Source organism: Caretta caretta, chromosome 20, assembly GCF_965140235.1.
Source record: "Caretta caretta isolate rCarCar2 chromosome 20, rCarCar1.hap1, whole genome shotgun sequence".
Lineage (NCBI taxonomy): Eukaryota > Metazoa > Chordata > Testudines > Cheloniidae > Caretta > Caretta caretta.
Genome location: NC_134225.1, coordinates 2,190,121 through 2,217,458, shown reverse-complemented (window position 1 = coordinate 2,217,458; position 27,338 = coordinate 2,190,121). Strand labels below are relative to the sequence as shown.

At 65.2% G+C, this 27,338-nt stretch overlaps 1 protein-coding gene across 4 annotated transcripts; it reads right to left on the bottom strand.

Moving 5' to 3' along the window:
* Positions 1-305: 305 nt before the first annotated feature.
* On the bottom strand, positions 306-26,041 carry DGKA (diacylglycerol kinase alpha). Of its 4 annotated transcripts, none has more exons than XM_048831536.2 (24): positions 25,891-26,041; positions 16,626-16,765; positions 15,756-15,832; positions 15,432-15,582; positions 14,938-15,018; positions 13,833-13,882; positions 13,278-13,352; positions 12,854-12,973; positions 12,303-12,420; positions 11,664-11,752; positions 11,217-11,336; positions 10,999-11,097; positions 6,103-6,192; positions 5,315-5,388; positions 4,740-4,814; positions 4,136-4,221; positions 3,908-3,997; positions 3,513-3,673; positions 3,165-3,229; positions 2,538-2,628; positions 2,154-2,343; positions 1,710-1,830; positions 1,460-1,520; positions 306-942 (listed from the first exon to the last, which is right to left on the bottom strand). In XM_048831536.2, exons 2-24 carry the CDS (start codon positions 16,693-16,695, stop codon positions 844-846), a joined length of 2,253 nt encoding a protein of 750 aa, XP_048687493.1. In that variant the 5' UTR covers positions 16,696-16,765; positions 25,891-26,041; the 3' UTR covers positions 306-843. The 4 variants fall into 4 exon arrangements, with proteins under 4 accessions (XP_048687493.1, XP_048687494.1, XP_048687492.1 ...); XM_048831537.2 differs by having other exon boundaries at positions 16,626-16,721; XM_048831535.2 differs by having other exon boundaries at positions 16,626-16,721; positions 25,782-26,038.
* Between the last annotated feature and the right edge of the window lie 1,297 nt (positions 26,042-27,338).

Below are 27,338 nucleotides of genomic sequence, written 5' to 3'. Positions count from 1 at the left end.
TCCGGCTCCGCACTCACCTCCAGCAGGGGGCAGGGATGTGCCTGCAATCACTAGAATAGAACCCAGGCGTCCTGGAACCTTGTGCAGACCTCGCCTCCCCCCCAGAACTGGGAGTAGGAACCCAGGTGTCCTGTGACACTGTGCTCTGAGCCCTAGAGCCCAGCCCCCTCCCCTGAATGGCGCTGCCTCTGACCCCAGGGGATGGGCAGCAGGACGGGTGGGTCCAAACCATGGCCCATCGCCTGAGGCCCGGGCCGGGGGGGCGGGTGTCTGGGCCCAGAACAGCAACCACGATGGGGCGGGGGGGAGAACAAAAACCTCCAACCTTTATTAGTAAGACGAGGCACTTGAAATCTCAAGGGGGGGTGGGAGTTTGGACTGTGGGGGCAATAAATAGGGGGGCTGGAATGTAGGGTACGCAGGGGCCCAGCACGCTGCTTCCCACCCCACCCGCCGGGGCCAGAGATGCACAGGAGGGGCAGATACAGATGCCCCCTTCCTCCGCACCATGGGGCAGAAACACCCAAGAGGGGGTGGGCAGTGGGGGCCAGCACTCTCAGCAGCGGGGGGTGGGGGATTAGACCAAGGCCTCCCGCCCGCCCCCCGCTCGCTACTGCGGACAGCAAGCAGAGGGGCCTGGGCAGGGCAGGGGCCCAGGCTGGTGGGGCCACAGGCGTGACACCCACCCCCAAAATGACGCGATGGTCTATACAGGACATCCAGGCTGCACCGGGGGGGCGGGGCAGGAACCAAACCCACCAGCGCCCCTGGAGTTGGGCTGTTCCCCGCTCAGAGCCAAGGTGGCCGGGCCGGGGGGGGATCCTTGGCCCCCAGCTATGCCCCCTATGACTCATGGGGTCCCTTCTTGATGCCGAAGAAGCTGGAGGAGCGGGGGGGCGGGCCCAAGAGCATGCGCGCCTGGTTCTTGTGCGTGATCCTGATCTGAAAGAGAGAGAGAGTGGGGGGAGGAAGGACACGCGGGGGGGGGGGTCTGGCGTGGGCAGGGAAGCGTCCCCTCCCCCAGCTCCAGCCACACAACCCCCACCCTGCAGGTTCCCTAGTAATGCACCTACCCCTCCATGGCACCTCCTGTCTATGGGGGGCGCGTGGCTGCCAGCACCCCAGCCCCATGGCTCTGAACCGCCCCAACACCTGCTAGCCCTGGCCCCATGCGACCAGCAGGCGAGGGGCACCCGGGTGCCGCACCCACTCCAAACGGGCCCCTTTCTGCCCGGCGTAGGTAGCGGAGCCGACTGCCCTGGCCCCCAGCCCCCCTCCCAACACCAGGCGGCCCCGGCTTCCTCCGCGCCCCAAGATGGATTGGCAGGGTAGGGCGGGCGGGGCGGGGGGGGGGGGTCTATTGAGGTCTCTCGCAGGGGCTGGGAAAGCTGCAGAGGGCTCGGATCTCCACTGCTGGATCGGGGGAGTGCGGGGGGGGGACCCCCATACGGCTCCTTACCGTGCAGGGCGGCTGCATCCAGGGCTCCCCGTCGATCTGCATGGGCAGGCACTTCAGGGTCCTGCGGAGACCCCGGTGTGAGACAGCCCCACAGAGCCCCCCCGACAACCCTGCCCACCGCAGGGGGCTGGGATCTTCCCCAACACGCGGCGGGTCCCAGGGCCAAGCCTGCCTCCCGTAAGATCCTGGGGGCTGACTGCCCCCAGGGAACCTCACCCCCTCTGCCCCCGGTGCCCCCCCCGGCTCTCACCGCAGCGTGATCTCCGAGCACTTGGCCAGCCGCTTGCCTGCGCTCTTCAGCCCGGTGTAGATCTGCCCCATCTCGATCACGCCCTCCAGCCCCACCACTTCCAGCCGCTTGTCGCTCAGGTCTGGGGGGAGGGAGGGGCCGTCAGTGCTGGCCCCCCCATGCTGCCGGGGGGCCAGGGCCAGGGGATGAGTGAGCCCAGCCCCCACACCCAGCTCCCCCCCTCCCAACCAGCTCCGTGGGCCAGGGGGTGGCAGGTGGGCCCCTGCTCTGGGGAGCGCCTCATGGACCCAGCCCCCCAATAGGGTGCTGTGCAGGCCCCACCTCTGCTCCACCTGAGGCCCCGCCCCCAATTCCACCCACGGGATGACTACCTGCCCCCCACCTGCCCCCATGGCACTCCTGGCCCCGCCCCTTGCATGCAGGCCCCGCCCCCCAACTCCACACCTTGCACGCAGGTCTTGAGCATCTCCGGGTCGGTGACGGCCTCGGGCTGGCTCCCCGTGGCCCTGTTCCGGGCCTCGCCCAGCGGCTTCTTGGTCTCGCCCCAGAGGTTGGAGCCGCCGTGCATGCTGGGAATGTTGAGGACGGCGACCCCCGAGAGGGCTCCACTCAGGTCCAGGGGTTGCCCGCAGCACTGGGGGGGCAGAGCCCTCGTTACCAACTGGGGACCTGCGTAAACCAGCTCCCACCCCAGAGAGGCCACCCGGTGCTCGCCCTGCAGAGAATTCATGCTCCAGCCCTGGGCTCTGCCAGCAGGGGGCGATGGCTGGGGGCCCTGGGCATGCGTGGGGCAGGGGGCGGGGGGCAGCGCTGGGCTCCGTCCCTCACCTCAATGGTCAGATATTCCTTGAGCTTTTTGCAGGTGGCGAAGATGGTCTCGGACGTGGCGAATTCTAAATACCAGAGTTTGTTCTTCATCCTGGAGAGGAAACAGCCCCACAACCCACGGGTGGAAAACTGAACAAACCAAACCACACCAGGGGGCACCGGGAGGGGGGGCGGGCAGGGCACTGGCGGGGGGGAGCGCCCGGCTGTTGCCATCCCACCAGGGGGTGTTGTGGGGGCAGGCAGGGCACTGGCAGGGGGGGCAGGGGGAGTGCCCGGCTGTTGCCGTCCCAGCAGGGGGTGCCATGGGGGCAGGGTGCTGGCTTTGGCTCCCGGCCCATCTCAGCTGGGTGGGGGGGGGCATCTCAGGGAGTCACCAGTGCGATGGGTGAGGCCCAGGCCATGGACCCAGAGTCGCCGCCTCCCACGGGCTCCCCAAGGGCTGGATCAGCCGCTCCGAGCTTCCCTGCGCCCCAGCCGGGATCCACACGGGAGGCCAGGGCCCCCGTGCCTCCGGGAACCCCCGAGGATACAGCGTGGCTGGCAGCCCAGCCCCTGCCATGCCCACCTGCCCCGCCCACCCCCTACCCGCCAGCCTGCCCTCGTCGTCTCCCCCCCGGCCCCACACACCTGCTGTTGAATTTCTCAGGGTACTTCTCCCTCATGAGGTGGAAGCGGTGAGCGATGGAGGCGTCCTGGAGACGAGACAGATGCAGTCAGACCCCAGCGTGGATAACGGGGGGGGGCTCAGCAGCCCCCCCCCCCCCCCCCCCCCGCGGTTCCTATGCTGGCCAGACGGGAGTGACACCGAGCCAGGCTCCTGCATGTGGAGCATGGGACTGGGAGAAGTCCCATCGCATCCTGGGGGCTCCATCCTGCCCCCCACAACCGCACCCCCCATACTGGGCTCTAGCCACCCTCCTCCCCCCCCCCCCCTCAGTGCCAGGGCACAGACCCCACAGCCACCCCCGGCCGTACCACGCCGATGGAGAAGTAGTTGTTGATGATCTCGTAGGGGACGGGGTCCCCCTTCTCCGCGGGGTTCTCGGGGGTCACCTGCACCAGCCACCGGTCCATGGGCAGGATGCTGCTGCTCTCGATGTCCTTCAGGATCTTTCGCAGGTTCTCCCCGTCGTAGCCTGGGGGCGGGGGCACGGCCTCAGCGGGAGGGGACAGTGCCAGGCGCCCCCCCCCGCCTCTCCCTAAGCGGGGCTGGGGGCAGAGATGGGCAGGGGGGCACCTGGCTGGATGGGGCCATAGGGCTGAGCGGGGGGTGGGGGGTAGCTAGGCAGGCCGCGCCCGTTGGTCTCCTGGGGGGCGGGTGCCAGGCTAGGGAGACCCCCGGGCCCAGCCATCCCCCGGGCGTCACTCACCTCCTCCCCAGCGCAGGCATCGTGCCAGGTCGTTGCCGGTGCCCAGCGGGAGCACGGCCACCGCGGGGCGCCCGGGCAGGTTGGCTTTATCTGCAAGGACAGAGGGACGGTCGGCGGGGGGGCGGGCTCCTTGGCCCTCCAAGGGCAGGGTCCAAGTGGCTCCTGCCCCAGCCCGGGCCAAGAATCGGGCCCCGTTTCCTGCCCCTCCCCCCTCCAGCTTCCACCTACCGATGGCGTCCAGGATCCACCCCACGGTGCCGTCCCCGCCGCACACCAGGATCCGGAAATCCGGCACGTCCCGGAAAAAGTTCAGCCTGCGAACAGAGACAGGGAGCTGGGTCAGCGCCGGGGCCCGGATTCCCGCACCCCATTCCCTGCCAGATCCTCCCCAAGGGTTAGTTACCCCCTGACCTGCCCTGGGCTCCCTGCCGGTGCCCCTCACTCCCGACCCGCAGCCCCCTGGTACCCCAGCCCTGGGCTCCCCGACAGCCCTGCCGGTGCCCCTCACTCCCGACCCGCAGCCCCCTGGTACCCCAGCCCTGGGCTCCCCGACAGCCCTGCCGGTGCCCCTCACTCCCGACCCGCAGCCCCCTGGTACCCCAGCCCTGGGCTCCCCGACAGCCCTGCCGGTGCCCCTCACTCCCGACCCGCAGCCCCCTGGTACCCCAGCCCTGGGCTCCCCGACTCCCCTCCCTCGGCCGATGCCCTTTGACCCCCCTCCCATTCATGCCGTGGAGCTGCCCCGTGGTGTTGCAATGTGGGCAAGAGTCCACTAGGGGGCAGGGCCGAGACCCCCAGCGAAGGGCCCCGGGGCCCCTGAATTCTCACTCACCCGGGGGCCGGGCCTCCCTTCATCAGGTTGTAAACCTGCCGCGGGTTGAGGAGATACTGGAGCTTCCGGAGCACCCTGGTCGTGGAGACAAGGGGGGGCATCAGGAGCGAGAACCCACACCAGGCATCGCCATGGACACCCCCCCCCCCCGACACAGTCTAGACCATGGGGAGGGAGGTGGGGGGGGCTGTCCAGGGGCATATCCCTTAGACCAGGGTGGAGCAATGACATCACGATAATGAGACTGTTGCCCGGCAACCTCGGAACAACCCTCCCAAACCCCTCCACCCATCATATTAGGTGGGGAAACTGAGGCACAGACAGACAGACAGAGACTTGCCCAAGGTCACACAGAGAAGTGGGAAGAGAACCCAGGAGTCCTGGCTCCCTGTTCTCTGCACAGACCCAGTGGACCCTACTCCCCTTCCAGAGTCAGGAACAGAACCCAGGAGCCCTGCCTCCCCCGGCCCCGCCCCATGTCTAACCATTAGACCCCACACATCTCGCCCTGACAGAAATAGAACCCAGGAGTTCTGGCTCCCAAGAGCCCCCTCTGCTTGACCCCCCCCCCTTACCTCTCCCCCTGTTTCCCGCCGCTCTTGGGGTTGACGAAGACCAGCAGGGGGTGGGTGTCGGGGATGGGGATGATCTACAGAGCACGGGAAAGGGGAAACGAGAGGGTGAGACACGGGAGAGTCACGGGCGCCGGGCGGAGCAAACTGCAGACGGGCTCCAGGAAATGAGCGCCCACGGCGGCCGCTGCAGGGCCGGAGCGCGGCTCCGCGGCTCGTGCCGAGGGGCTGGGCAAGGCAAAGCCTGGGCGTGCTGGGGCCACAGCGAGCGTGGGAAGAAGTGGACGTCTTGGTGTCTCAACCTGCGGACGGTTCACCAAACCCTCTGTCCAGCAGCACCTGCCCAGGGGAGCCGGCTGCTGTGGCCAAGTTGCATGGTCACCGTCTGCCACCAGAGGGAGCCACTGGGCCCTGTATGAGCCAATAGCGAGAGCCCTCTGTGTGTATGGACCAGGGTGAATGGGGGTGGGGGGGGGGTTGTTACCTCATTCTGGGCAGGGATAAACGCCCTCATTTTTCAAAATCCCGGCCCCACCCCCGCCCGGGGCCCTGCTGTGGGGCCTCGCCCCGTTAGGCGGGGTCTATTCCGGGCTGGGGCACGGCCTCCCCCCGCAGCGTCCCAAGGGCCCCCAGCCAGCTCCCACCCTCCCAGCCCCCCGACATGCTGCTGCCCCCTACTGGGCCAAGCGACCTGGCTGCTCGGGTCACTGGGCTCTCGTTGCCCCCCAGTGGCCGCGTCCCGCAGGTGCCAGTCGAAGAGCAGCGCCGTCGGGGCGTCGCCCCCCACTCACCCGCAGCGCCTGGCCCTCGGGCGTGGTGCAGGGCTGGGGCGTCTCCTCCACCGGGGTCCCGCCGTCGCTCTTCTGGCTGTTCTGCCTCTCCTGGAACCCAGAGCCAGGGCGTCACCTGGGGGCAGGGGCCCAGAGCCCTGGGAGAGGAACCAACAGCCCCCAGGGCTCCGTGGGGCTCAAGGGGCGGAGCTGCTCCTTTGGGTTCAAAGCCCAATGGGGCACAGAGCCCCTTGCTGGTGGCCTCTGGTCTCTCCCCAGTGTGGGGCCAGGGAACTCCCCAGCCTGGCAGGCCTCCCAAAGGCACCTGGACTGGTCCATAAAGCCCTAGCCAGGGGCTCCGGGCTGGTCCATACGCCCGGCGGGGGCTCTGTGACGAAGTGGGACTGTTCTTAATGTTTCCTCTGAGTAGTGTGGGGGTGCCTCAGTTTCCCCTAGGCAGTTTTTAAGTCTCTAGGGGGTGGGGTAAGGGTGTATGATCATTGCAGAGCCCTAGAGGGCAGGTGTGTGCAGGGGTCTGGAAACAGAGAATGGCCGACACCCTGTTTCCTGGCAACTGATGGCCTGGGCCCTTCCCCCCTGCAAGGTGAGAGCTAAAGGGTTGGAGAACAAAGGAATCAGGTGACCTCCTGGCCCAGGACAGGAACAAAGCCCAGAGGAGGAGGGGCTGGAGGGAGTTTCAGTTTGGGGCTGGCTGGGACATGGAGTCAAGGGCAGACGTGGTTGTCTGGCTCACTGCCCCCCCCAAAATGGACCCAGCTGAGGGGTCCTGTTCTCTGCACCTACAAGCTCTGTGTTAGACCATGTTCCTATCATCTAATAAACCTCTGTTTTACTGGCTGGCTGAGAGTCACGTCTGACTGTGAAGTTGGGGTGCAGGACCCTCTGGCTTCCCCAGGAGCCCTGCCTGAGCGGACTCGCTGGGGGAAGCGCACGGAGAGGCAGAGGATGCTGAATGCTCCGAGGTCAGACCCAGGAAGGTGGAAGCTGTGTGAGCTGTGTGTCCTGAACACAGGCTGCTCACAGAAAGGCGACTGCCCCAGAGTCCTGACTGGCTTCATGGGGAGCAGTTCCAGAGCATCGCCCAGGGACTCCGTGACAACTGGTGGCAGCGGTGGGATGTACTGCACCCCGTGGACGGCGCTTTCTGCAGTAAGTGACTGGGGAGCAGTAAAACGAAGGGGGATTGACGGGGACCAGGCGTGCTGAAGATTCAGAGAGAGACGGTTTCAGGGGGCGGTTAACTCCTGGAAGTGTGTGATCAGAGAGAAGGACTTTTGCAGTAACAGGGTCCCCCGGGGGATTGCAGCGAGCGGTCCCAGGGGCGGAGGAGTCTGCAGCTCGATCCTGGCAAAGAGGTGGTGACCTTGAGAAGGGCTGGCACACTAGGGGTTCTCCCTGGAAACCGTGGGGAGCTGAAGGCACACAGGTCTGTGAGTCCACAACAACTTGGGAGGAGCGGAGTGAGGGCCTGTCACTGTCTCCTGAAGAAGGACATTGTAACCCTGTGCAGGAAGAGAGGGTTGAGCATTGGAAAGTTCACCAAAGCACAGTTCATCCTGCAGCTGGAGGAGGATGACCGCTCTAAGGAACAGATTCCTGACCCCAAGTGGGGCTATAGCAGGATCTGGGAGCAGCTGGAGCGGGAGCCAGGCATCGCCAAGACTCCTGTCCCTGACGAGACGAGGGTCTTCATGATCGGGTTCCCCATCCAGGGATCGGAGACGGACGGGATTGGAGCTGAGTCCGAGAGAGCAAGAGGACTGTGGGAGACAGCGAGAGCCCGAGAAAGAGCTGCAGAAGCAGCAGCAGCATGAACTGGCGGTGGTGGGGCGGAGAGGCCTAGGGGACCTCCCAGGGGTGAGTGGGGATAGATCCCGGGGGGCCAGTTCCGCAGGGAACCTCGAGACTAAATTGCTGCTGCTGGTTAAGGAGGGGGGGGTGTGGATGCCACCTCACTGCCTTTGAGCAGGCTGGAGGTTTGAACCAGGGGGACCCTGCGGAAAAGCCCCGGTGTCTAGCTCCCTTGCTGGGTCCCAAGGCTGTAGACTCCGTCAGCCAGATGGTTGGGGAGGTGGACAGGCTCCCACTCCTGGTCCCAACCTATATGTCTGTGTGGAGTTCCCTGGGGCCAGGCCCCTCGGACCCCCAGTGGGAGCAGAAGGTGATGGTCAATGGGGAGACATTCCTGGGATGGCGAGATCCTGGGACAGAGAGAACTGGTGTCAGGCCCCGGGTGGTGCTGCCTCAGAGGCTGAGGGGCTGTGTGAGCTGGGTGAGGGTCCCAGGGACGAAGCCCCTCGCCCTGCCTATGGCCCAGATCCCTGTGCAGACCCAGGAGGGGTCGGGCTGGCTGGTCGTTGGGGTTCTCCAGGATACCAGCTGCGAGACCCTGCTGTGGGGTGACTGAGTCTCTTTGGGACAGGATCCAGGCCCTGCTCCTGTAACTGCCGAGGGTTTGAATTTGAATCCAGGGAACCAATCGGTGGAGAGGGAAATGGTCAGTGAAAATGCAGATGACCCGGCTGGCATGGGGGAGGAGCGGCTAGGCTCAGGCTACCTGCCTGCCTGTAACCAGACCCCTGGGGCTGGGTGGGACAGAGAGATGCTCCCCGCCCCCCTGCACACTGGAGAAGGGGCTCACAGCTGGCTCTGATGCTGTGAGGAAAGCAGCGAGCTCCCTGCCTGCCCCCACTGGGACAGCAAGGGCAGTGCTGTGCAACGGGGCAGATAAGACCCCAGCTGAGTGGGGGGAGACACAGGCAGGGCAGGGGATCTGTGGGGAGTGGCAAGGTGCTTGGTAAGGAAAGTTTGGATGAGCCTAGGCAGCCTTGTGAGCTGACGGCTGTGTCTAGTCAGCAGGGTGGGAAGGCGAGGAGGGTGGAAGACGAGTGTCCCTGGACCTTACCTGTTAGCTGGGTGGAGAATTGTGACAGTGAAGGAAACGTGCCTGTGTGTGTCAGGGGTATTGACTTGCCTGTGGAGGGAGCTACCCTGATCTCCAAGCAGTTGTCTGTGACCAGCCTTGTGTGCTGGGACCAGGGGAAAGAGATCCCAAGCTGTGGGTCTGGGAGAGGAGAAAGTGTGTCCGGCTCTTCTTTGTCTGTGGAGCAGACTGAAGGGGCCTTTCAGCCTGTGATGGTTGAGGGTCGTGCAGTTGTCTCAGAGCTGGTTCTGGATTCAGCTGAAGCCCAGGAAGGGAAGGGTCCTAAGTTTGTGTCTGCTCGGGAGAATGGCCCTGTAACTAGGTCGCATCCAGTTAGTGTCTATGTAAAATCCCAGAGACCAGACAATTCTGGTGCGTGTATTTTGCCTGTTGCTAGTGTGTTGTTGGAAAGGGTGCAGCAACTCTGTCTAATCAGGGTGAGATCCCAGCCAGGGCACAAGGAGAGCAGGAAGGTGATGTGATTGTGTTACCTACTGAGGGTGTGGAAACCCGTAGCAAGAAGGAAAAGATTCCTGAACTTGTGTGTGGCAAAGGGAAGGAGAATGCTTCTGACCTTTTATCTAGGAAGTCTGTAAGTTTGCCTGAAAGGGGATTGTGTAGGAATTCACCGGATGGGCCAGAGGTGATTCTGGATGTAAGGGAGACCCAGAACGAGTCTGTTGTTGCTCAGGAAAGTGTTCCTCTAGAGCAAGCCCTAGGTAAAGAGGGTAAGAGCAGAATTTCTGGGAGGGGTGAATTGTAGCATAGAAAAGCCCTAGGGAAAGGAATCCTCATGGAGTCTTTGCAAGCAGTTTACTGCCACTGAAGGGTGTGAAAGTGATTTAATCAAGAAAGTTTCCGTTCCTAACAGCCAGAAATTTTCTGTTGTGAATGGATCCACTGACTTTGCTGTTGAAAGATCCAGTGTGGAGAGCTTTGAGAAGGTCTCAGATGGAGTGAAAGCTGTTAAGAAAGTTAAACAGTCCCATAACCAAGTGGCTGTGTTTGGCCAGCTTGTTGGGGAGAAGACCCAATCCCAGTTTGACCCCCTGGGGTTTTGGGGTGGCCAAAGGGCACGGGCCGCATAAACCTTCCCACATGCGGCCTGCGAGTGCTATAGACCACCACCGACCTAAGGGAGGGCGTGAAACTGGAAGGGCCTGGTGTAACTCCTACCAAGGAATGGGAGAGATGCTGGGGCATCCATGGGAACGTTGGTGGCTTCAAACTTCCCCAGGTCACCGGCTAAAGTGACCATGCTCAGTTTGATCTCGAAGGGGGGGAAGAGGTGTGACGAAGTGGGACTGTTCTTAATGTTTCCTCTGAATAGTGTGGGGGTGCCTCAGTTTCCCCTATGAAGTTCTTAAGTATCTAGGGGGTGGGGTAAGGGTGTATGATCGTTGCAGAGCCCTAGAGGGCAGGTGTGTGCAGGAGTCTGGACACAGAGAATGGCCAACACCCTGTTTCCTGGCAACTGATGGCCTGGGCCCTTCCCCCCCTGCAAGGTGAGAGCTAAAGGGTTGGAGAACAAAGGAATCAGGTGACCTCCTGGCCCGGGACAGGAACAAAGCCAAGAGGAGGGGGGGCTGGAGGGGGAGGCAGTTTGGGGCTGGCGGGGACATGGAGTCAAGGGCAGACGTGGTTGTCTGGCTCACTTTAGACCATGTTCCCGTCATCTAATAAATCTTCTGTTTTACTGGCTGGCTGAGAGTCCCGTCTGACTGCGAAGTTGGGGGGCAGGACCCTCTGGCTTCCCCAGGAGCCCCGCCTGAGCGGACTCGCTGGGGGAAGCACACGGAGAGGCAGAGGAGGCTGAATGCTCCGAGGTCAGACCCAGGAAGGTGGAAGCTGTGTGAGCTGTGTGTCCTGCAGACAGGCTGCTCACAGGAAGGCGACTGCCCCAGAGTCCTGACCGGCTTCATGGGGAGCAGTTCCAGAGCATCCCCCGGGGACCCCGTGACAGGCTCACTCACCAGCACGACGGGGTAGATGGCCGAAGGGGGCAGGATGTGGTCCCGCAGGGCCCCACAGTCGCAGGTCGGGGGCACGCTGGGCTGGCACTCCTCGTGGATCTGGGGGAGACGGGGGGTTAGCCCAGCACACCACTCCTGGCCCCACCTCCCCTGAAGCTGCCCCCCAGCCTCCAGTGCCTGGCAGGAGCACCGGGGGGGGGGGGGGGCGCTGCACCCACCTTGAGGTGGCACCAGACGCAATGCAGCCCCGTCAGGCTCTGGAAACTCTTGATCTTCTTCTGACACTTGTCGCACTTGCTGGCCTCGCAGCCGCCCTTCACCCACACGTGGCTCTGCGCCTGCGGGGGCAGCGGGGGGGGGGGCAGCAGTGAGCGCTCCCATCGCCCAGCAGGGGCTGGGAGCCAGGATGCCTGGGTTCTCTCCCGGCTCTGGGAGGGTGGTGAGGGGAGGGCTGTGAGTCAGGACTCCTGGGTTCTAATCCCAGAGTCTGTCAGCCCATCAGCGGCAAGTCCCTGCCGCACTCTGTGCCTCAGTTTCCCCGTCTGTATGATGGGGCTAGCGAGCACGTGGGAGGTACTTGGGGGGGGAGGATGGTTCTGGGGACCAGGGGCCGTCGCGCTGGGACGTGGCCAGACAGACACGGGGGGTCCCCTGCCCCCACTCACGCTGGTGTCCTTGCGGGACTTGGCGTAGGTGCTGATGCAGCTGAGGGGCGCCCGGCGGGCACAGCGCTCGTGGGCCGTGAACTTGCAGACTGGAGGGAGAAAAGACACGCGAGCAGGTTAGTGACCAGGGAGGAGGGGCACAAGCTGGGCAGGGGCGGGGCTTAGCTCCTCCTCTAGCCCCGCCCCAATCCCCCCATCCCCCCCTCAATGATTGGCGGGGCTTCGAGTGGGCCAGCCAATCACATCTGAATGGAGGGAAAAGGGCGGGGGTTAGGCCAGCCAATGGCAGTTTGAGCTGATGACACAATGCTGATTTGCTGGTGTGTCATTGGCTGAATGAGAGGTGGGTGGGGTCACCCCAGGCTGGGCCCCACCAGCCCCACACAACTCACAGCGCCCCCTGGGTGCCCTTCCCTGGCTGGTGCCCATTTCTCCAGGGGGGCGGAGGTGGGGGGGATCCCCCTCCCCTAGCCATGCCCGTGTCGGGGGAGGGGCACAGAGGTGGGGCCATGCCCATGTCGGGGGGGGGGGCCGTGCCCGTGTCGGGGGGGGGCAGAGGGAGGGGGCCGGCCGGGGGGAGGGCCCGTGTCGGGGGGGGGCAGAGGGAGGGGGCCGGCGGGGGGGGGCCGGGGCACTCACAGGTGCAGGCCAGGCCCTGCTTGCGCAGGCCGAGCAGCAGGGTCTCGCAGACGGTGCAGTAGACGGGCCGGTTAAAGTGCTTCAGACACCACATGTGCTGCCCGTCGTCCTTCATGTTCTGCGGGGAGAGACGAGAGAGAGTCCGGGGGGGACCCTGGGGGGCTGGGGCGGGAGTCGGCGGGGCGGGGCTGGGCTACACAGAGCTCACTCGCTTCTCCCCGCGGGGCGTGGGGCTCACCTGTGGGCCGTTACCCACTCGCGGTTACCACTGGTTGGGCCAGGGGCGGGGGGAAAATCAGGGCTCGTGGGGGGTCCCAGGCCCACAGGAAGGATCGGGGTGGGGGTAGGGAGCTTCCCGCCCCGGCCCCGCCCGTCATGCCCCTGGCTGCTTTCCACCTTGCCCAATGGGGATCCCCATTGTTGGAGGGGGTCGAATTCCCACACGGCTCAGAGCATTTCTGCCACCCCCAGGGATTGCCCCCCTTGCCCCCCTGGGGCCCCCCTGACCCCCCAGGGGTCGCCCCTCTCTGTGTCGCCCCCCCGGGACTCACCACTTCCAGGCCCAGCAGCACCAGGAGGGGGATGGTGGTGACCCCCCCACGCAGCCACTCGGCCAGCGACACCGTCCCGCTGTCATCGTAGTCGATCTCCCTCATCATCTCCTGCAGGATCTGGGGGGGGGGGGGGGGGCAGGGACATGGCTCAGGGGCTCCAGAGGGGCTGGGTGAGCCCCCACCCAACAGCACCCCCTCCAAGGGCCCCATCTCCCCCCCACTCTTCATGGCCGGGGCACGGGACTCCCCATCTGCAGCCGCTTCACCCCCAGCCCTGCACCCCCTCCCTCCCTACGGGCTCAGGGCAGCCCCCCCAGCACACACTGTCCCCTGCAGTGCCCATGGGCTGGTGCCCCCCCAGGCAAGAGGGGGCAGGGCCAGGGCAGCCCCACGCACCCCACGGCCCCAGCCCGGTACTCACAGGTTTGAGCTCCGTGACGTCCCAGTCCAGGTACTCGGCCACTCGCATCATCTGGGTGATGATCCGATCCACCTCCTGGGGGGCCCGGAGCGGGGAGAAGAGAGCGGATCAGTACCGGCCCATGGGGGGGGGCAGGGCTGGCAGAACGGGTCAGTAATCGGCCCGGGGGGGGGCAGAGTGGGTCAGTACTGGCCCATGGGGGGGGGGCAGGGCTGGTAGAACGGGTCAGTAACCAGCCCGGGGGGGGGCAGAGTGGGTCAGTACTGGCCCATGTGGGGGGGAGACAGCCCCCCAGGGATGGGGCACTGGGGATGGACCCCTTGCACAGCCCTGAGGCTGGAAGCACCTGTGGATCCCTGGGGGTGGGGGCGCAGAGGCCTCCCTTTGCTGCAGGGCCGGACCCAGCGGGGGCATAGAGATGGGGGGGCTGCTCCCAGCCTCTGCCAGGCGCAGTGTGGCGGGTTCTGCAGGACCCAGGTGCTCAGAGCGGGCAGTGGGGGGCACTAGGGTGAAGGGGACAGTAATGGGGGGCTGTGGTCCCCCCCCAGCACTCACCGAGCTGTCCAGCAGGCCGTTCCCATCCTTATCATAGAGCTTAAAGGTGACTGGGGGGGGGGGGGGGGGGGGGAGAAAGCAGAGTCAGTGGGGGGACCCCAGCCAGGCCCAGACCTCCATGGCCCCCCCACCCTATGCCAGCCCCCATCCAACCCACATCCTAGCACAGCCTGTCAGCCTCCACCCCTCTGGGGAAAGACCTCTAACCCCAAAGGTCTCCCACGAGCCCCCTGTGACGAAGTGGGACTGTTCTTAATGTTTCCTCTGAATAGTATGGGGGTGCCTCAGTTTCCCCTATGCAGTTCTTAAGTCTCTGGGGGGAGGGTAAGGGTGTATGATCATTGCAGAGCCCTAGAGGGCAGGTGTGTGCAGGGGTCTGGACACAGAGAATGGCCGACACCCTGTTTCCTGGCACCTGATGACCTGGGCCCTTCCCCCCTGCAAGGTGAGAGCTAAAGGGTTGGAGAACAAAGGAATCCGGTGACCTCCTGGCCCGGGACAGGGACAAAGCCCAGAGGAGGGGGGGCTGGAGGGGGAGGCAGTTTGGGGCTGGCGGGGACGAGGAGTGAAGTGCAGACGTGGTTGTCTGGCTCACGGCCCCCCCCAAAATGGACCCGGCTGAGGGGTCCTGTTCTCTGCACCTACAAGCTCCGTGTTAGGCCATGTTCCTGTCGTCTAATAAACCTCTGCTTTACTGGCTGGCTGAGAGTCACGTCTGACTGCGGAGTTGGGGGGGTAGGACCCTCTGCCCCCCCCAGGACCCCGCCTGGGCGGACTGGCTGTGGGAAGCGCACGGAGGGGCAGAGGAGGTGAAGGCTCCGGGGTCAGACCCAGGAAGGTGGAGCCGGGGGAGCTGTGTGTCCTGCAGACAGGCTGCTCCCCGAGAGGAGACTTCCCCAGAGTCCTGCCTGGCTTCATGGGGAGCAGTTCCAGAGCATCGCCCGGGGACCCTGTGACACCCCCCGCTGTGGCTCCCCCCCCAACCCTTGCCCCATTAGGAACCCAACTCAGGTCTGAGCCCGAGAGCTGCCCTGACCTTGTTACCTCTCCATGGGGCTGGGGCGGGGGGACAGCCCCCCCCCACCGTTCCCACCCCCAGACTCACACTCCAGCTTGTCCTCGGGGCGCCCTCCCTCCAGCAGTGAGAAGTAGCAGGAGACGTCATTGACACAGACCAGGCCGCTGGCTGCAAAGAGACAGAGCCCGCACTGGATCCTGCAGCCCCCCTGCCCCACACAGCAGGGACCCAGGAGATCAGGCCCCAAGGCCCATTCACTCCTCAGCTTCAGCTGCCAGCAGGGGTGGGAGGGGGCGGGAAGTGGTAAGCAGCAACGGGAAATGGGGGACCCTCTGCAGCCCCCCGCCCAGTATGAGCTGCAGTCCCCTAGCCCCAGGCAGCCTGTGCCCCATGTTGCCCCCCCCCCCATCATCAGTCCAGCTCTGGCCACTGCAGCAAGCTAGCTAGTGACTGCCCCCCACTGCCTGGGATCAGAACTGCTCCGCTGTGTGTCATATACCCCGTACAGTCGGCATCTGATGGGGACTGTCCTCCGGCTCTGCCAGGCTGACAGAGCAGGCGGGGCCGGTGCATGCCCTTACCTGGCTGCTCCCCGAGGCCCGGCTGCTCCCCCGGGGCCCTCCCAGGCGAGGTCTGGAAGGACAGGAAGAGGTGTTGGCAGAGCGCGTCCGAGATCTCCTCGGCCTCCAGGTAGCTCCTCATGAACAGCTTGAAACCTTCGAAGTCGATGGACTGGGGGGAGGCAGCAGAGGGGGGGGCAGTTAGGGGGCATCCTGGGCCTGGGGAGGCCTCTGCTCAGCGCTTCCAAGCTGGAGGGAGGGGGCCGGCCCGGCTCAGAGCAGAGCGGCTCCAGGGACAGACTGGGCCACCCCCGTGGGGCACGGGGGGCATCAGGGCGGACTCACGTCTCCCTGCAGGTGCTGCACCAAGGTGCCATCTCCGTAGAACTCCTGGAGAACGTCCTGGACCTTCTTGCTGCTGTCTGGGGGGGGAGAGATGGGGAGAGTCACGATCCCAGGGTCCCCCCCAGCCGGGAGTGGGGAGCAGCCCTGGCCTGGAGCAGACACTGCCCAGACCCGAGGCCAAGCCCTCCCCTGCTGGGGGGGGGGGCGGGGGGGAGAGCTGCAGTTCTGCCACCGTGGCCCCCGCCCTGCTCTGGGGGCAAATCCAGCCACTCTACCGCCCTCCCCGCCACCCCAAGCTTCCTAGCCTTATGGAGCACGACCTGTGAGTCTGTGACGGGGGGCCAGGTCAGCCCTCCCCCCCGGCAGAAAATGGGCCCCACCTGCAGGCCTGGAGCGTTGGTATCAGGGCAAATCCCCAAAAGAGGGGACCCCACCCGCACTGCGGAACCTGATGCGGGGGTCCCAGTGGGGCCAACCCCCCAGCGCGCAGCGGGGTGTGGGTGGGGTTAACGCTGGCATGGCTGGGTGAAGGGAGCTGCCCAGCTGAGCTGCATCCCCCCCGCCTGGGGCCCGATCCTGCTCCTGCCAGAGCCGTGGCGACTCTCCCCACCGGCCCCGCACCCTAGGCGGAGCCCGGACTAGCGGGTCTGTGGGGGTGGCGCTCACTGGTTACAGGGCAGGGGGGCCCTTTTCCTTGGGGCCCCGATGCCCTGGGGGCCACAGGCTGTTCCCACAGGGATTCCCTACCGCAGCCCCCCACCCCCGGGGCAGTGGGACCATTCTGAGGGCAGGGTTGTCCCCAAGGGGCTGGGCACGTGCCCCAGTGGGGCTGTGGGGGGGGCAGGGCTGTGGGGGGGGCTGGTTACTCACAGTCAATGTACTTCTGCAGGTGGGCGAACTCCTCGGGGCTCAGGGTGGCCCAATCCTTGCTCTCCGACATGACGTTCTGGGGCCTCTGGGCCGCGGCTGCCGGGGGGGGGGCAGTTAGAAACAGACTCCCAGGGGGGTGACTGGGTGGGGGGAAGAGACAAAAGGAGCCAACAGGGGAGTGAGGATGCAGAGCGCGACGGACCCGGGCGAGGTGCTGGCGAGAGCGACCGAGGGGGGGTGTCCCCGGGCAGCGCCCCTCCCGGATTAGCTGAGCCAGCACATTCCCCGGCGGAGCCAAGCACCAACCGCAGCCCCCAGGCAATGCCAGCCAAGCCCCCGGCGCCCCCCAAACCTCCCCTGGTATCCCAACCCGGGGGGGGGCCCTGCTCTGGGGCGGCTGGAGCCCAGCAGAGGAGGCCGGGCTGGCACCCACGGCAGTCGGGGGTGGGAGTGGGGCCACCACCGCTCGATGTCCTTATCTGCCTCTTCTGGACCCACCACTGAGACCCCCAGCGCCAGGGGCTCTTAAAGGGATATTACCCAATTACCGACTGGGGTGGGCTGGCCGCCGGCCAACAGACAGGGGCACCATTTGCCCCAGAACAGCCCCATTGCCAGCGCAGACACCCCTGCCAGCGCTGCGGGGGTCCGGAGCGGGACACTTGGGAGGCGCATGGGCTGGCCCGTGCCCCAGCAGCCTGGCACGGAGCTGGTAGCGATGGGCAGCTGGTTCCAGTGCTTTATACCTCTCCGCAGGCGGCCACTTTGCCGGCACTGCTAAATATTTAATGGTGCCAAGTCATGGCTGGGGGGCGGGGAGGGGGAGGTTCCTGTTTCTCCAATTGCCGCTGTGAATTGGGGATGGGGGGGGAGATCGTCTGATTCAGAGACATGAACGGGGGGTGGCGGGAAAGAGGTGGGTCTTGGCAACAGGCCAAGCTCCTCTCAGCATAGGCTGGGGGCGCTAGGCAGAGCGGGCTGCAAACTGCGTATGGACCGGCTGGGGTCCAAGAGCAACAGCAGTGCCGGGGGGGGGAGGGGGGGGGAGCAGCATGGGGGAGGGGCCACTGCGCCAGCCCCACCCCCCAGATCTTGACTAGTATTGTGCCCCCACTGCATCCAGCTCAGGGACGTGCGGTCTAATGGTTAGTGCAGGATGCCTGGGTCCCATTCCTAGCCATGTCGCAGACTCTCCACTGACTTCCCCACTCTGTGCCTCAGTTTCCCCACCAGGGGATAATAAAGCACTGAGTGCTTTGAGATCCGCCCGCCCAGTGGGAGCGAGGGGTTGTTCACGCCAGGGGCCCCCTGCTCCCGGGCTGGAATCGCATGTCTGCCCCCCTGTTTCCTTCCCCGGCGGCAGTATTTTCCCAGTATCCGCTGCCCGCCAAAGCCCTCAGCTCACTCCATTACTACGATGATTTATTCACATTAATCCAGATCTCGGCGCACACCTGGGAGCTGCCGGGCTGCGCGAAGTGCTCCAAGGTCTCTGTGGGGCAGGGAGAGGACAGGACGTGCCGTTCCCATTAACACTAATGGGGCTCATACCAAGCACGGCCCCCCTGGACGCCAGCCCCCTCGCAGCCCGGACAGCAAGTCTGAGATGCGAGAGCGGCTTGGATGGTGCCCCTCAATCCCAACCCGCAGCCCCTGCTCTCCCAGCCCTGGGTCCCCCCAAGCTCTGTCGGTGCCCCTCAATCCTGACCCACAGCCCCTGCTCTCCCAGCCCTGGCCTGCCCCAAAAGTGGCCCTTCAGGATGACAGGGGCTATAGAACAAGAGTAAATCAGTCCCTCAATACAACCATTTGTGAAGACATCACAAGGAGAAGCTGGGGCGGTAACTCACCCCCTTAGCCAGGTTGGGCTGGGGGCTACTAGCGCGGCTGGAGGGGGAGCCCAGGGCCGGGCTAGCAAGGGGCTGTGAGTCGGGAGTGAGGGGCACCGGCCGAGCTGCTGGAGAAAGGTGCAAAACTGGGGGCACTGGCTAGGGAGAGGGGGACCCCAGGCTGAGCTAATATGAGCAGAGGGGCTAACACGCAGAACAATGAAAATGAAGGAGGGCCAGGAGCAGGACTCCTGGGTTCTATCCCCAGCTCTGGGAGGGGATTGGGGGCCAGTGGTTAGCTCTGCCAACCTTCTTGTACCCCGACTGGCACCACCCCCTGTTCTGTTCGCAACAAGGCCCTGAATCGGGGGGCGGGGGCTCTGATTTTGCCTAATTCCCAGCCGCCCCCTTTCATCCCAGACATGTGACTAACCAACCCCCAATTCAGCCCCTGCCTGGCAGCAGGGCCAGGAGTCCCCCTCCTCCCCCCCTGTTGTACTGGCTCCGGGTGCGGCCAGTGCGGGAGGAGATGACAAAGCCAGTCCAAGCCCCTTAACGAACGACTTCTGCTTTCGGTGGATCCATTTTTAGAGCATTGCGGGTAGGGGGGGTGCCCACAGGGATCCCCCCATCAAGAAATGACTCCCTCTCAGGGTAAACATGGGGCTGTCCCGGGGCGAGGAACAAACCGCTGGGACAGGGCGAGCCGGGGCTCCAGGGGTGGGGGCAGGGCACCGGTGCCACCTCCCCCAACATACCCCCCGCCCCGACACCCATGCACACCACCCTCACCCTACACAAACCTCACCCCCCCGTGGTCTGCCCAGCCATGCACATGCCCTGCACACAGCCCCCCACCGCCTAGGTACATGCCCAGCCATGGGGAGCAGGCAGCTGCTCAGCACCCCCCCACTTTCATGCAGGGGGTTGGGATTCGAACACAGCTTTGCTCAGTGCCCGCCCCCAGGGACCCCCCCCGGCGAGGGGGGGCAGGAAGGAAAGGGGGAGGCAAGAAACAGAGAGTGCTGGCATGAAATGTGGCTCAGGCAAACGGCTCCTGGCACCCGCGCCATGGCTGCAGAGATCCCAGGGGCCTGGCTAGCTACCCGCCCACCCCTGGCTGAATGGGAGTCTTGCTGGGAGCCCGCTCCCCACAACCCCCGGGGGAGTCAATTTAACAGCCCCCTGCATCCCTGCCAGCCCCCTGCATCCCTGCTCTGGCTCAGGGGCCGTTCCACCCCACCCCACGGGACCGACCCCCTGGCAGCTCCCAGCCCTGCGGGGAAGTGGGGCACTGAGTTGGCCCCGCTGCACACAGAGGGGTGGGGGCTATGGGATATGATGGGGCTTCCCTATGCCTCTAAAGGAGGCTGCTGTCGATGCCACCCCCAGGGGGTGAGTTTAGCAGGTCCTCAGCTTCACCCTCACCTCTGATTGGCAGCAGCTGACACCCCCCAGCCCGATCAGGCCTCAAAGACAGAGCCCAGTCAAGGGATGGTGCAGCTGAGCTGTGCAAGGCAGCCACTTGTGACCAGAGGGAAATTCCTGCCTGACCCCAGCTGGGGACCAGGCTGGGCCCTGGAGCATGAGGATTGCTAGCTCCCTGGGAGAATTCCAGCCTCGCTCCTACAGTGGGCCTGGCCTTTCTGTCAACTCACTTCCCCCTTTGCTCCCAGAAGATCCTGCAGCAGCGACTTCCACAGGGTAATCACACAGGGGTGGGGAGGAAACTGTGGGCTTTGAGCCCAGCATCAATCAGAGCAGGGAAGGCAGATGCAGCCACAGCCAGGGTGAGGGGTGCACCCAGTGCCAGGGAGGGGCCGGGCGCTGCATCTGATTGAACAAACTTAGCGGCAAAGCTAATAAAACCCTGTTGTTAATGGTGCCATGAACCTTCTCTAGCACCTGTCGGATGTGCTTACAGCCCCTGATAGGATCCTGCTCCCCTGCCCTTTATAGAAGGGAAACTGAGGCACAGTGGTCACAACACACTGTGAGCCAGCAGCACTACTGAGAAAAGAACCCAGGAGTCCTGGCTCCCAGCTCCCCTGCTCTAACCACTAGACCCCACTCCCATCCCAGAACTAGAAACAGGACCTGGGAGTCTTGGCTCCCATCCCCGCTGCTCTCCCTGAGCCGTTCGGAGGAGGGCTGGCACCCCAGGCCAGGGGGAAGGGCACCGACTCCGCCCTGGACACATCCCAGTGATCCTGAGGTTACTGAGTCCTGCTAACTCCATCAGCAGCGCTAAATTTAGCTCAGCCCTGCCTGCCCCTGGCTCCACCAGCCGAGCACGGCAAATGGAAACCAGATGCCGGGAGACGCCGTTTGGGGTTGGAGGCCAAAGCTTAACACCGTGATCCCCAGGGGACGGCCGAGCAGGGGCCCCGGCCCTGCTGCCCCCATTGTCTGGCCAGGCCCAGCACACGACGCGGAGAATCCTCGGCTCTGACCCAGCCTGGCTCTGCCTGGCCCCCGGCAGGACTGACTCCACTCCTGGGACAGCAATTGGCCACACGCGCGGGCTCAGGCCAGGGAGAAGAGAGGGGACACCAGGGACCCACACTGCTGTGCCAGCAGCCCCCCAACCAACGGTCCAGCCAGTCCCCCTCAGCCCCTGGCTCCCAGCGACCCCGGGTGGCAGACACCCCTCGGCACCCTAGCCACAAGCCGGGGACCAGGCGATCCCAGGAAAAGCCCCTCCCCACGATCCTTTGTCATGGGTGGGGCAGCGGCTGGGGAGGGGGGGGCTCAAATAGCTGCTTCCTTCCCTGGGACACCAGGGGCCCCCCCCTCGCCAGCCCATGCCAGGCCCAGCCCCATCACTCCTCATGGGGGGGCACAGTTTATCCCAGCGGGATGGAGGAGATTTCACACTCGTGTTGCCGACAGACACCAACTGGCCGATTTCTGGCAAGGTGGCTGGCGTGCCAACAGCCCCACCCCGCCCCCCCTTCGCATGGGGCGGCAGCTCCCCCCGCTACCACATCTCACCCTTGCCACGTGCTTCTAGCTGCCCACCCCCAGCAAGCGCCACGGCACCTGGGAGCTGCACAAGGCAAGCGAGTGCACGGCCGAGGGTGTTTGGGGGGAGAAATGCCCTTTCTTAGCAACCCTGACCGGCAGCCCCCTGCTAGGCCAGCCCTGGGCTTCCCCCGTCAGCTCTGCTGGTGCCCCCTAGTCCTGGTCCCAAAGTGCTTGGTAAACATGAGTCGTTAGTTTAGCCTCACAGCCTCCCCAGAATCGTCCCTGCTTTCCAGATGGGGAAACTGAGGCAGAGAGGGGCAGGGACTTGCCTATAAGCACCCAGAGCAGAACCCAGATGTCTCGACTCCCACTCTGGGCCTGCCCCTCTTCAGAGCATCACATCCTGCCCCCCAACCCCCACCCCGGCCCAGCTGAGCCCACGCTCCCTGGTTCAGTGCCAACGCATGGAGCAGCCCGCGCTCCCTGCCAGCCAGTGCTGGCCAGAGGCAGGGGGTGGGAACGCTGGGGTGCTGGCCCAGGCTGGCAGGCTCCCCGCCCACCCCCTCTGGGATTCATGGCTAAACCCCTAATGGGATCCAACCTCCCTGACTTACTGACTATTGGTGCGCTGGGGAAGCCGAGCTTGGGGGGGAATGGTGGGGGGTGAAGCCTGCACTGGGCTAGGGGGATGGTCCAGGACTCAGCAGGGGGCCGACCAGCCGTGCAGGAGGGGTGGGAATTTCAAGGGAATGGCTCAGTGTCCTGCTCTGGGACTAGCCCCAGGCCCATAGAACAACCCCCCTCACATCCAGCCGTCTCCCCCACTCTGCTTAGCCCTACTTGTCCCAGACGGGCATGGGACTTCCCAGGCAGGCAGGGGCAGCCTGGCCCCACTGCCAGGAGCCTGAGGGTTGGCTGGTCCCACCCATGCTCCAGCTGAGCTGCCAGCCCCCACCTGACTGATGGGGGTCAGGTCAGGTTGTCCCCCCTCAGGCTAGTCTTAAAGGGACAGCACAAGGAGAAGCTTCAGAGAAGGCGGTTGAGCTCGAGGGCGGCTGGGAGCCAGGGCTCCTGGGTTCTATCCCAGGAGTGAGTGGGGGCTAATGCCTGGGAGGGGGCTCGGTGCCAGGACTCCAGGGCAGGAACTCTCCATTTTAACTCACTCTCACTGGACACAAGGCAGCTGCCCCAACCCCTCCTGGAACAGCTGAGCCAAGCGAAAGAGGGTCTGAACTCCTCCACCTGGCAGCTATCTCCCCGGCTTCTCCACCAGCCCAGCCATCGACTCGGACGCAGCCCCCAGCCAGATCCAAACGCCGCAGAGCAAAGGAACCAGGAGCCGGTTACTCCCTGCCCTTGTCAGGCCAACACCCTGCGTTCCCATTGAGTTCAGGCCTGTAGAACCAGCAGGCTTGAATTAAGGAAATGCTCCTGCCCTGGCGCCTGCAGGGCCAGCACCCGGGGCCAGAGCCTTCGGAGCTTCTGCTGGTGCTGGGCCCATCACCCTGGTGTCTGACTCTGGGGGACCTTGTTCCTAGGCAGGGGCAGGGCAAAGCCCTCACTCACTGCACTCCCCAAAGCCTAGGGCCTGGCCTGCCTCCCGCAGGGGTTACAGCAGCCCCAAGGCAGCTCTAAGTGACTCGCAGAGTTTCCAGGGCGGGGTCAAGAGCCCTGATCCCAGCTCCACGCTGGCTGGGGAAGGGTGTGGGGAGGCCCTTTCACGCAGCCACAAGCTGAGCACCACCGAGACGCCCCCACTGCCAGCGGTGAATATGGCTCTCCCCCGCCCCGGGACCAGCCTCACAGGGAGGCTAGTCCAGGGTCTCCGCGGCCCACTCGGCCTCTCTCCTCAGGCTGCCAGTGCAGGGGATGTGGCTCCCTGGCCCGAGCCCCCACCAAACTCATGACACCCGGCCCCTTGACTAAGGTAGACTCTTGTTTCATCAATGGGGGCGTTCATCCCTCTGCAAACGCGCCTCCCGCCTCACTTCACAGCGAAGCCTGATCGGCCTCCCCCACCCCCAGAGCAATGGGCCACTCTAGGCTGCAACCCCCATGAAGGGGTTAAGTCAGCTGGACCCTGCACCCCCTCCCGCCTGCCTCGCCAGTCAGAGGGATCCAACAAGCCTGATCCCCTGCTGCCCCGTCCCCCCACCTGACCCATAGAAGGGATGAGCATGTGGGGGGGGGGGGGGGAGTTTCCACCCAGTCTTGGGTCCCCCCCCCCCCGCTTGGCCTCCTGAGCTGGGAGGGCCAAGAAACAGCCAGGAGCTGCCGGAAGTGGGGCTGGCGGCCCAATGGGGGCACTCTTCCCTCTGCATGGTGCTGGCATTGCCCTCAGACCGCAAACCACCTCTCTGCTGGGCACTGTCCAAGCAGCTGCTGCGCCCCACCCCAGAGGTGGCTGCATCTCCATGGCAGAAGACAACCCGTCTATAGCCAGTGCTGGGGGAGGAAAGGCACTAGGAAATCGCACGTTATTGTTTGGCCACCGCTCAGACCTTGGCAGGAAGTTAGTTTGTTCTCCTTAATTAACAATCACTCTGGCGGCAGATTGTAACCCCCCCCGCCGCGCGTTATTTACCCAGGAGTGCCCGCTCGAGCTCTTGGGTAAACGTGTTCTTTGGCACATGGCTGGAGCTGGGTGAACACAGCTGCACGGTGCCTCTCCCGTCTAAGGAGAATTGCTGGGGGCAGGACAAACCCGGCCCAGCCAGCCCGCACACCTGCAGTGCTGGTTTCTCCCAATGAATTGTTCCAGGCTCCAGGAAAAACAGCGTCAAATCCAAACAGAACATGAAACTCGCCCCGAGGGTCAGCCAACCGAGGGGCGGGTAGGACTGGGCGCCAGGACTCCTGGGTTCCATTTCCCATGGACTGACTCAGCCTTCCCAGCACTGAAGGAAGGTGCCCACACTGGCGGTCCAGTCATGATGCACTCGGGGTGATTTCTGCCCTGGCGGCGAGGGAGCCGGACCGGACGAAGCCCCAGCCTGGCCCAGGAAGGGTTGGTTTTTTTACATATATAAAAGTTAAACAAGCTGGCATTGCCTTTGTTACTTGAGGCCTGGGAGGTGGTTTTCGCCTGGGCCAGTGCATCACACACAGAAACCTGCCTCCGAAATCCCATGGGAGGCTGAACCCCTAAAAAAATCCAGGCCACAGGGAGCCGATCCATTAGTGTTCCCCCACCTTCAGCGCTCCCCCATGCCACCGAGCACCAGGCCCAGTCCCGCTGGCTCCCCCTGCAAGGGCCATTCAGCTGGCTTCTTGATTTAGCAGAGCCAGAGGTCCCAGGATGGAGGTTTGATCCCAGCTGGATTAGCCCTTGGGGGTCAGATTCACCAGCTGCGCCTGGAGCCAGAGCGGAGCAGCCAGTAGGCACCGGATTTGGGTTGGGGGTGTTCCACCGGGTGCTTTGCTGGCTGGAAAGTCTGGCCCATCACCTCAGGCAGGGGTCTCCCCCTCTGCCCTGCCTCGCTGTTCCCCCTGGTCAAACCTCTGCCCCTCGCTACACTGCCCCCTGCCTGGCCCACTGTGCCACCCTCAGCCAAACACCCCAAAGCCTCCTCCTGCTCGGCCCCTTCCCTTCCCTTCCCTGCAGCCCCCCCTGCATGGCAATGGCTCCTTCGTGGCGGCTTAGGGGGGTGGGTGGGGAAAGCTGGCACAGTCCTGGCCCCTTTCTACCGGGCAGGAGAAGCCATGGCAGATGTGGCGAGCACTCTGCAAACCTGGGCATGGCGCTGCCCGCCAGGCGGGGGCTCGGGATGGCAGATTCCTTGGGGCAGGGGCCATCCCGCGGGTTATAAACCTACAGTCCAGGGGGAATGGGGGAACCCTCTGGCCCTGGCCAGGCCGGAGCGCGAGTGCAGGATCCCTACTGGCCACACACTCTCTGAATGGGTGCAAAAGCCCAGACACGCGGCCCTCCCCATCCCGGCAGCCCCACCGGGGCCAGGATGGCTTGAAGCAGCTCAGCCCAGAGGGTCACATTGGGGCCAACCAGGGGCCCAGAGAAGCCCCTTCCCCTGCCCAGCGCCTGGCCCCCGGGGCAGCTCCTGTTCCTGTGCCCAGCGCCTGGCACTGCAGGGCGCGGGGTCACGCCCCAGAGACCCCCCGGGCACCCAGGTCAATCGCCCGGGCGGGGAGCGGCCGGACCCGGGGCAAAGCGGCCCGGGACGCGGCCAGACCCCGGCTCCTCCTCCCCCGGCGCTGCGGGACGAGGAAGCCGCGGAAGCGCCGGGATCCCCCGGGACGCCGCAGTTTCTTTGCCCCTCCCCAGCGCCGGGGGCCGCGGAGCCGGGCGGGGGTCGCGGGGTCCCGGGCGCCCGGCAGCTCCTTCCCCCGGGGCGCGCCCTACCTTGTCCGGAGCTCGGCAGCGCGGGGCGAGCCTGGGGCGCCGCCCGCCCGAGCCCAGCCCCGCTGACATCACAGCCCGCCCCGGCGCCTCCCCTCCCGGGCCCCCGCACCTTCCTCCTGCGGCCGCTCCCCTCCCGGCGCCGGCAGCGAAGCGGGGCGCTCCGGGGCGCACAGACCCCGCAGGGTGCCGTGCCGTGCCGTGCCGTGCTCCCGGGCCCCGCGCTGCAGCCGGTTTGCGACGCCCCTGCCCAGAGCCTCCGCAGAACCCAGTTGCCCCCCGCCCGCAGCCTCCTGCCCCCGCCAATTTGAGCGAGCCCCGGGGGGGGGGGACACACTTAAAGGGACAGCGGCGCGCTGCACCAATCTGCAGTGAGAACAAACCCCGGAGAGTCACCTGGGCCCCCAGCGCCCCCCCCCATTTCCTGCCAGGGGTTAATTAAAGCAAGAATCCGGCCCCTGCGCCGGGGGTCTGGGGCTGGCCAGTTGCCAGCAGGGCTTTTCTGGGAGCCACCCTCTGGGAAGGGATCGCCTTGGCCTTGAACCGCAGGGGGAGGCTTAGGGGCCAAATTCAGGGGTGGTGCAAGCAGCTCTGACTTCAGCGCTGCCCCTGGCCACCTTTGGGTGGGCGCGAGGTCACATCGGAGTCCCCAGGTCGTGGGACTGGACGGCCCCCGAGGGGCTGAGTCCAGCCCCGGTGCTCATGGATGAAGGATTATCCAGACTGTCCCTGGCAGGTGTTTGTCCAACCTGCCCTTAAAAACCTCCAGGGACGGAGATTCCACCCGCGCCCTGGGCAGGTTATTCAGGGGTGTGAGCCCGGCTGCCGACTTGGCCAGGCCTGCTTGTGCCCCTGAGTGTGTGTGCGGGGGGGGGTCTCGATTTGTGCACACAAGTCACGCCGGGTGTGCTCGTGCTCACACGCCCACAGGCTGCCTGGCAGCACGCGGTGGCCTCTGGCTGTGGGCAGGCCTGACTCGAGGGGGCCGTGGGGGTAGCTGAGTCCTGGGCCCGGCCCCGTCTGTGCGCTGGTGGGGGGGTTCCTGGGTGAGCCCGCGTGCGAGGAATCCATCTCAGTGCGTGTCAAAGGGGTGCCAAGGTGAACATCTGGGCGTCAGCGGAGGGGGACTCAGCGAGGATCTCTGCGGGTGGGTGCCTGCGGGTGCCCCCGTGTGTACGCGTTGCTTGCTCATCCCTCAGCGCCGATCTGTGGGTGCGCCGGAGCCTGCCCGGGCAGCTCTGCGCACATGAGCCTGCCCAGGCCCGCGCTCTCCGGGCGTGTGGGTGCCGGGTGCTCTCTGGGACTGAGGCCAGGCTGCCAGGTGCGAGGGGGCAGCACTGGTCTGGAGACGTTCGCTAGAAACAGTGGGCAGCAGGAGGGGAACTCCTCCCCCCAGTCACCTCTGAGCCGTTCGGCCCTTTCTACACCCTCGTCCTTCTCCCCCAGGCGTGATCTGTGTGCACACGCGTGCTGCAAAGGTACCCCCCCAAGTTCAGTCTGGCCCCAGCCAGCCCTTGGCCTTGGTGCCGGGGGCTTAAGGGTCCCACCTGAGAACTGGAC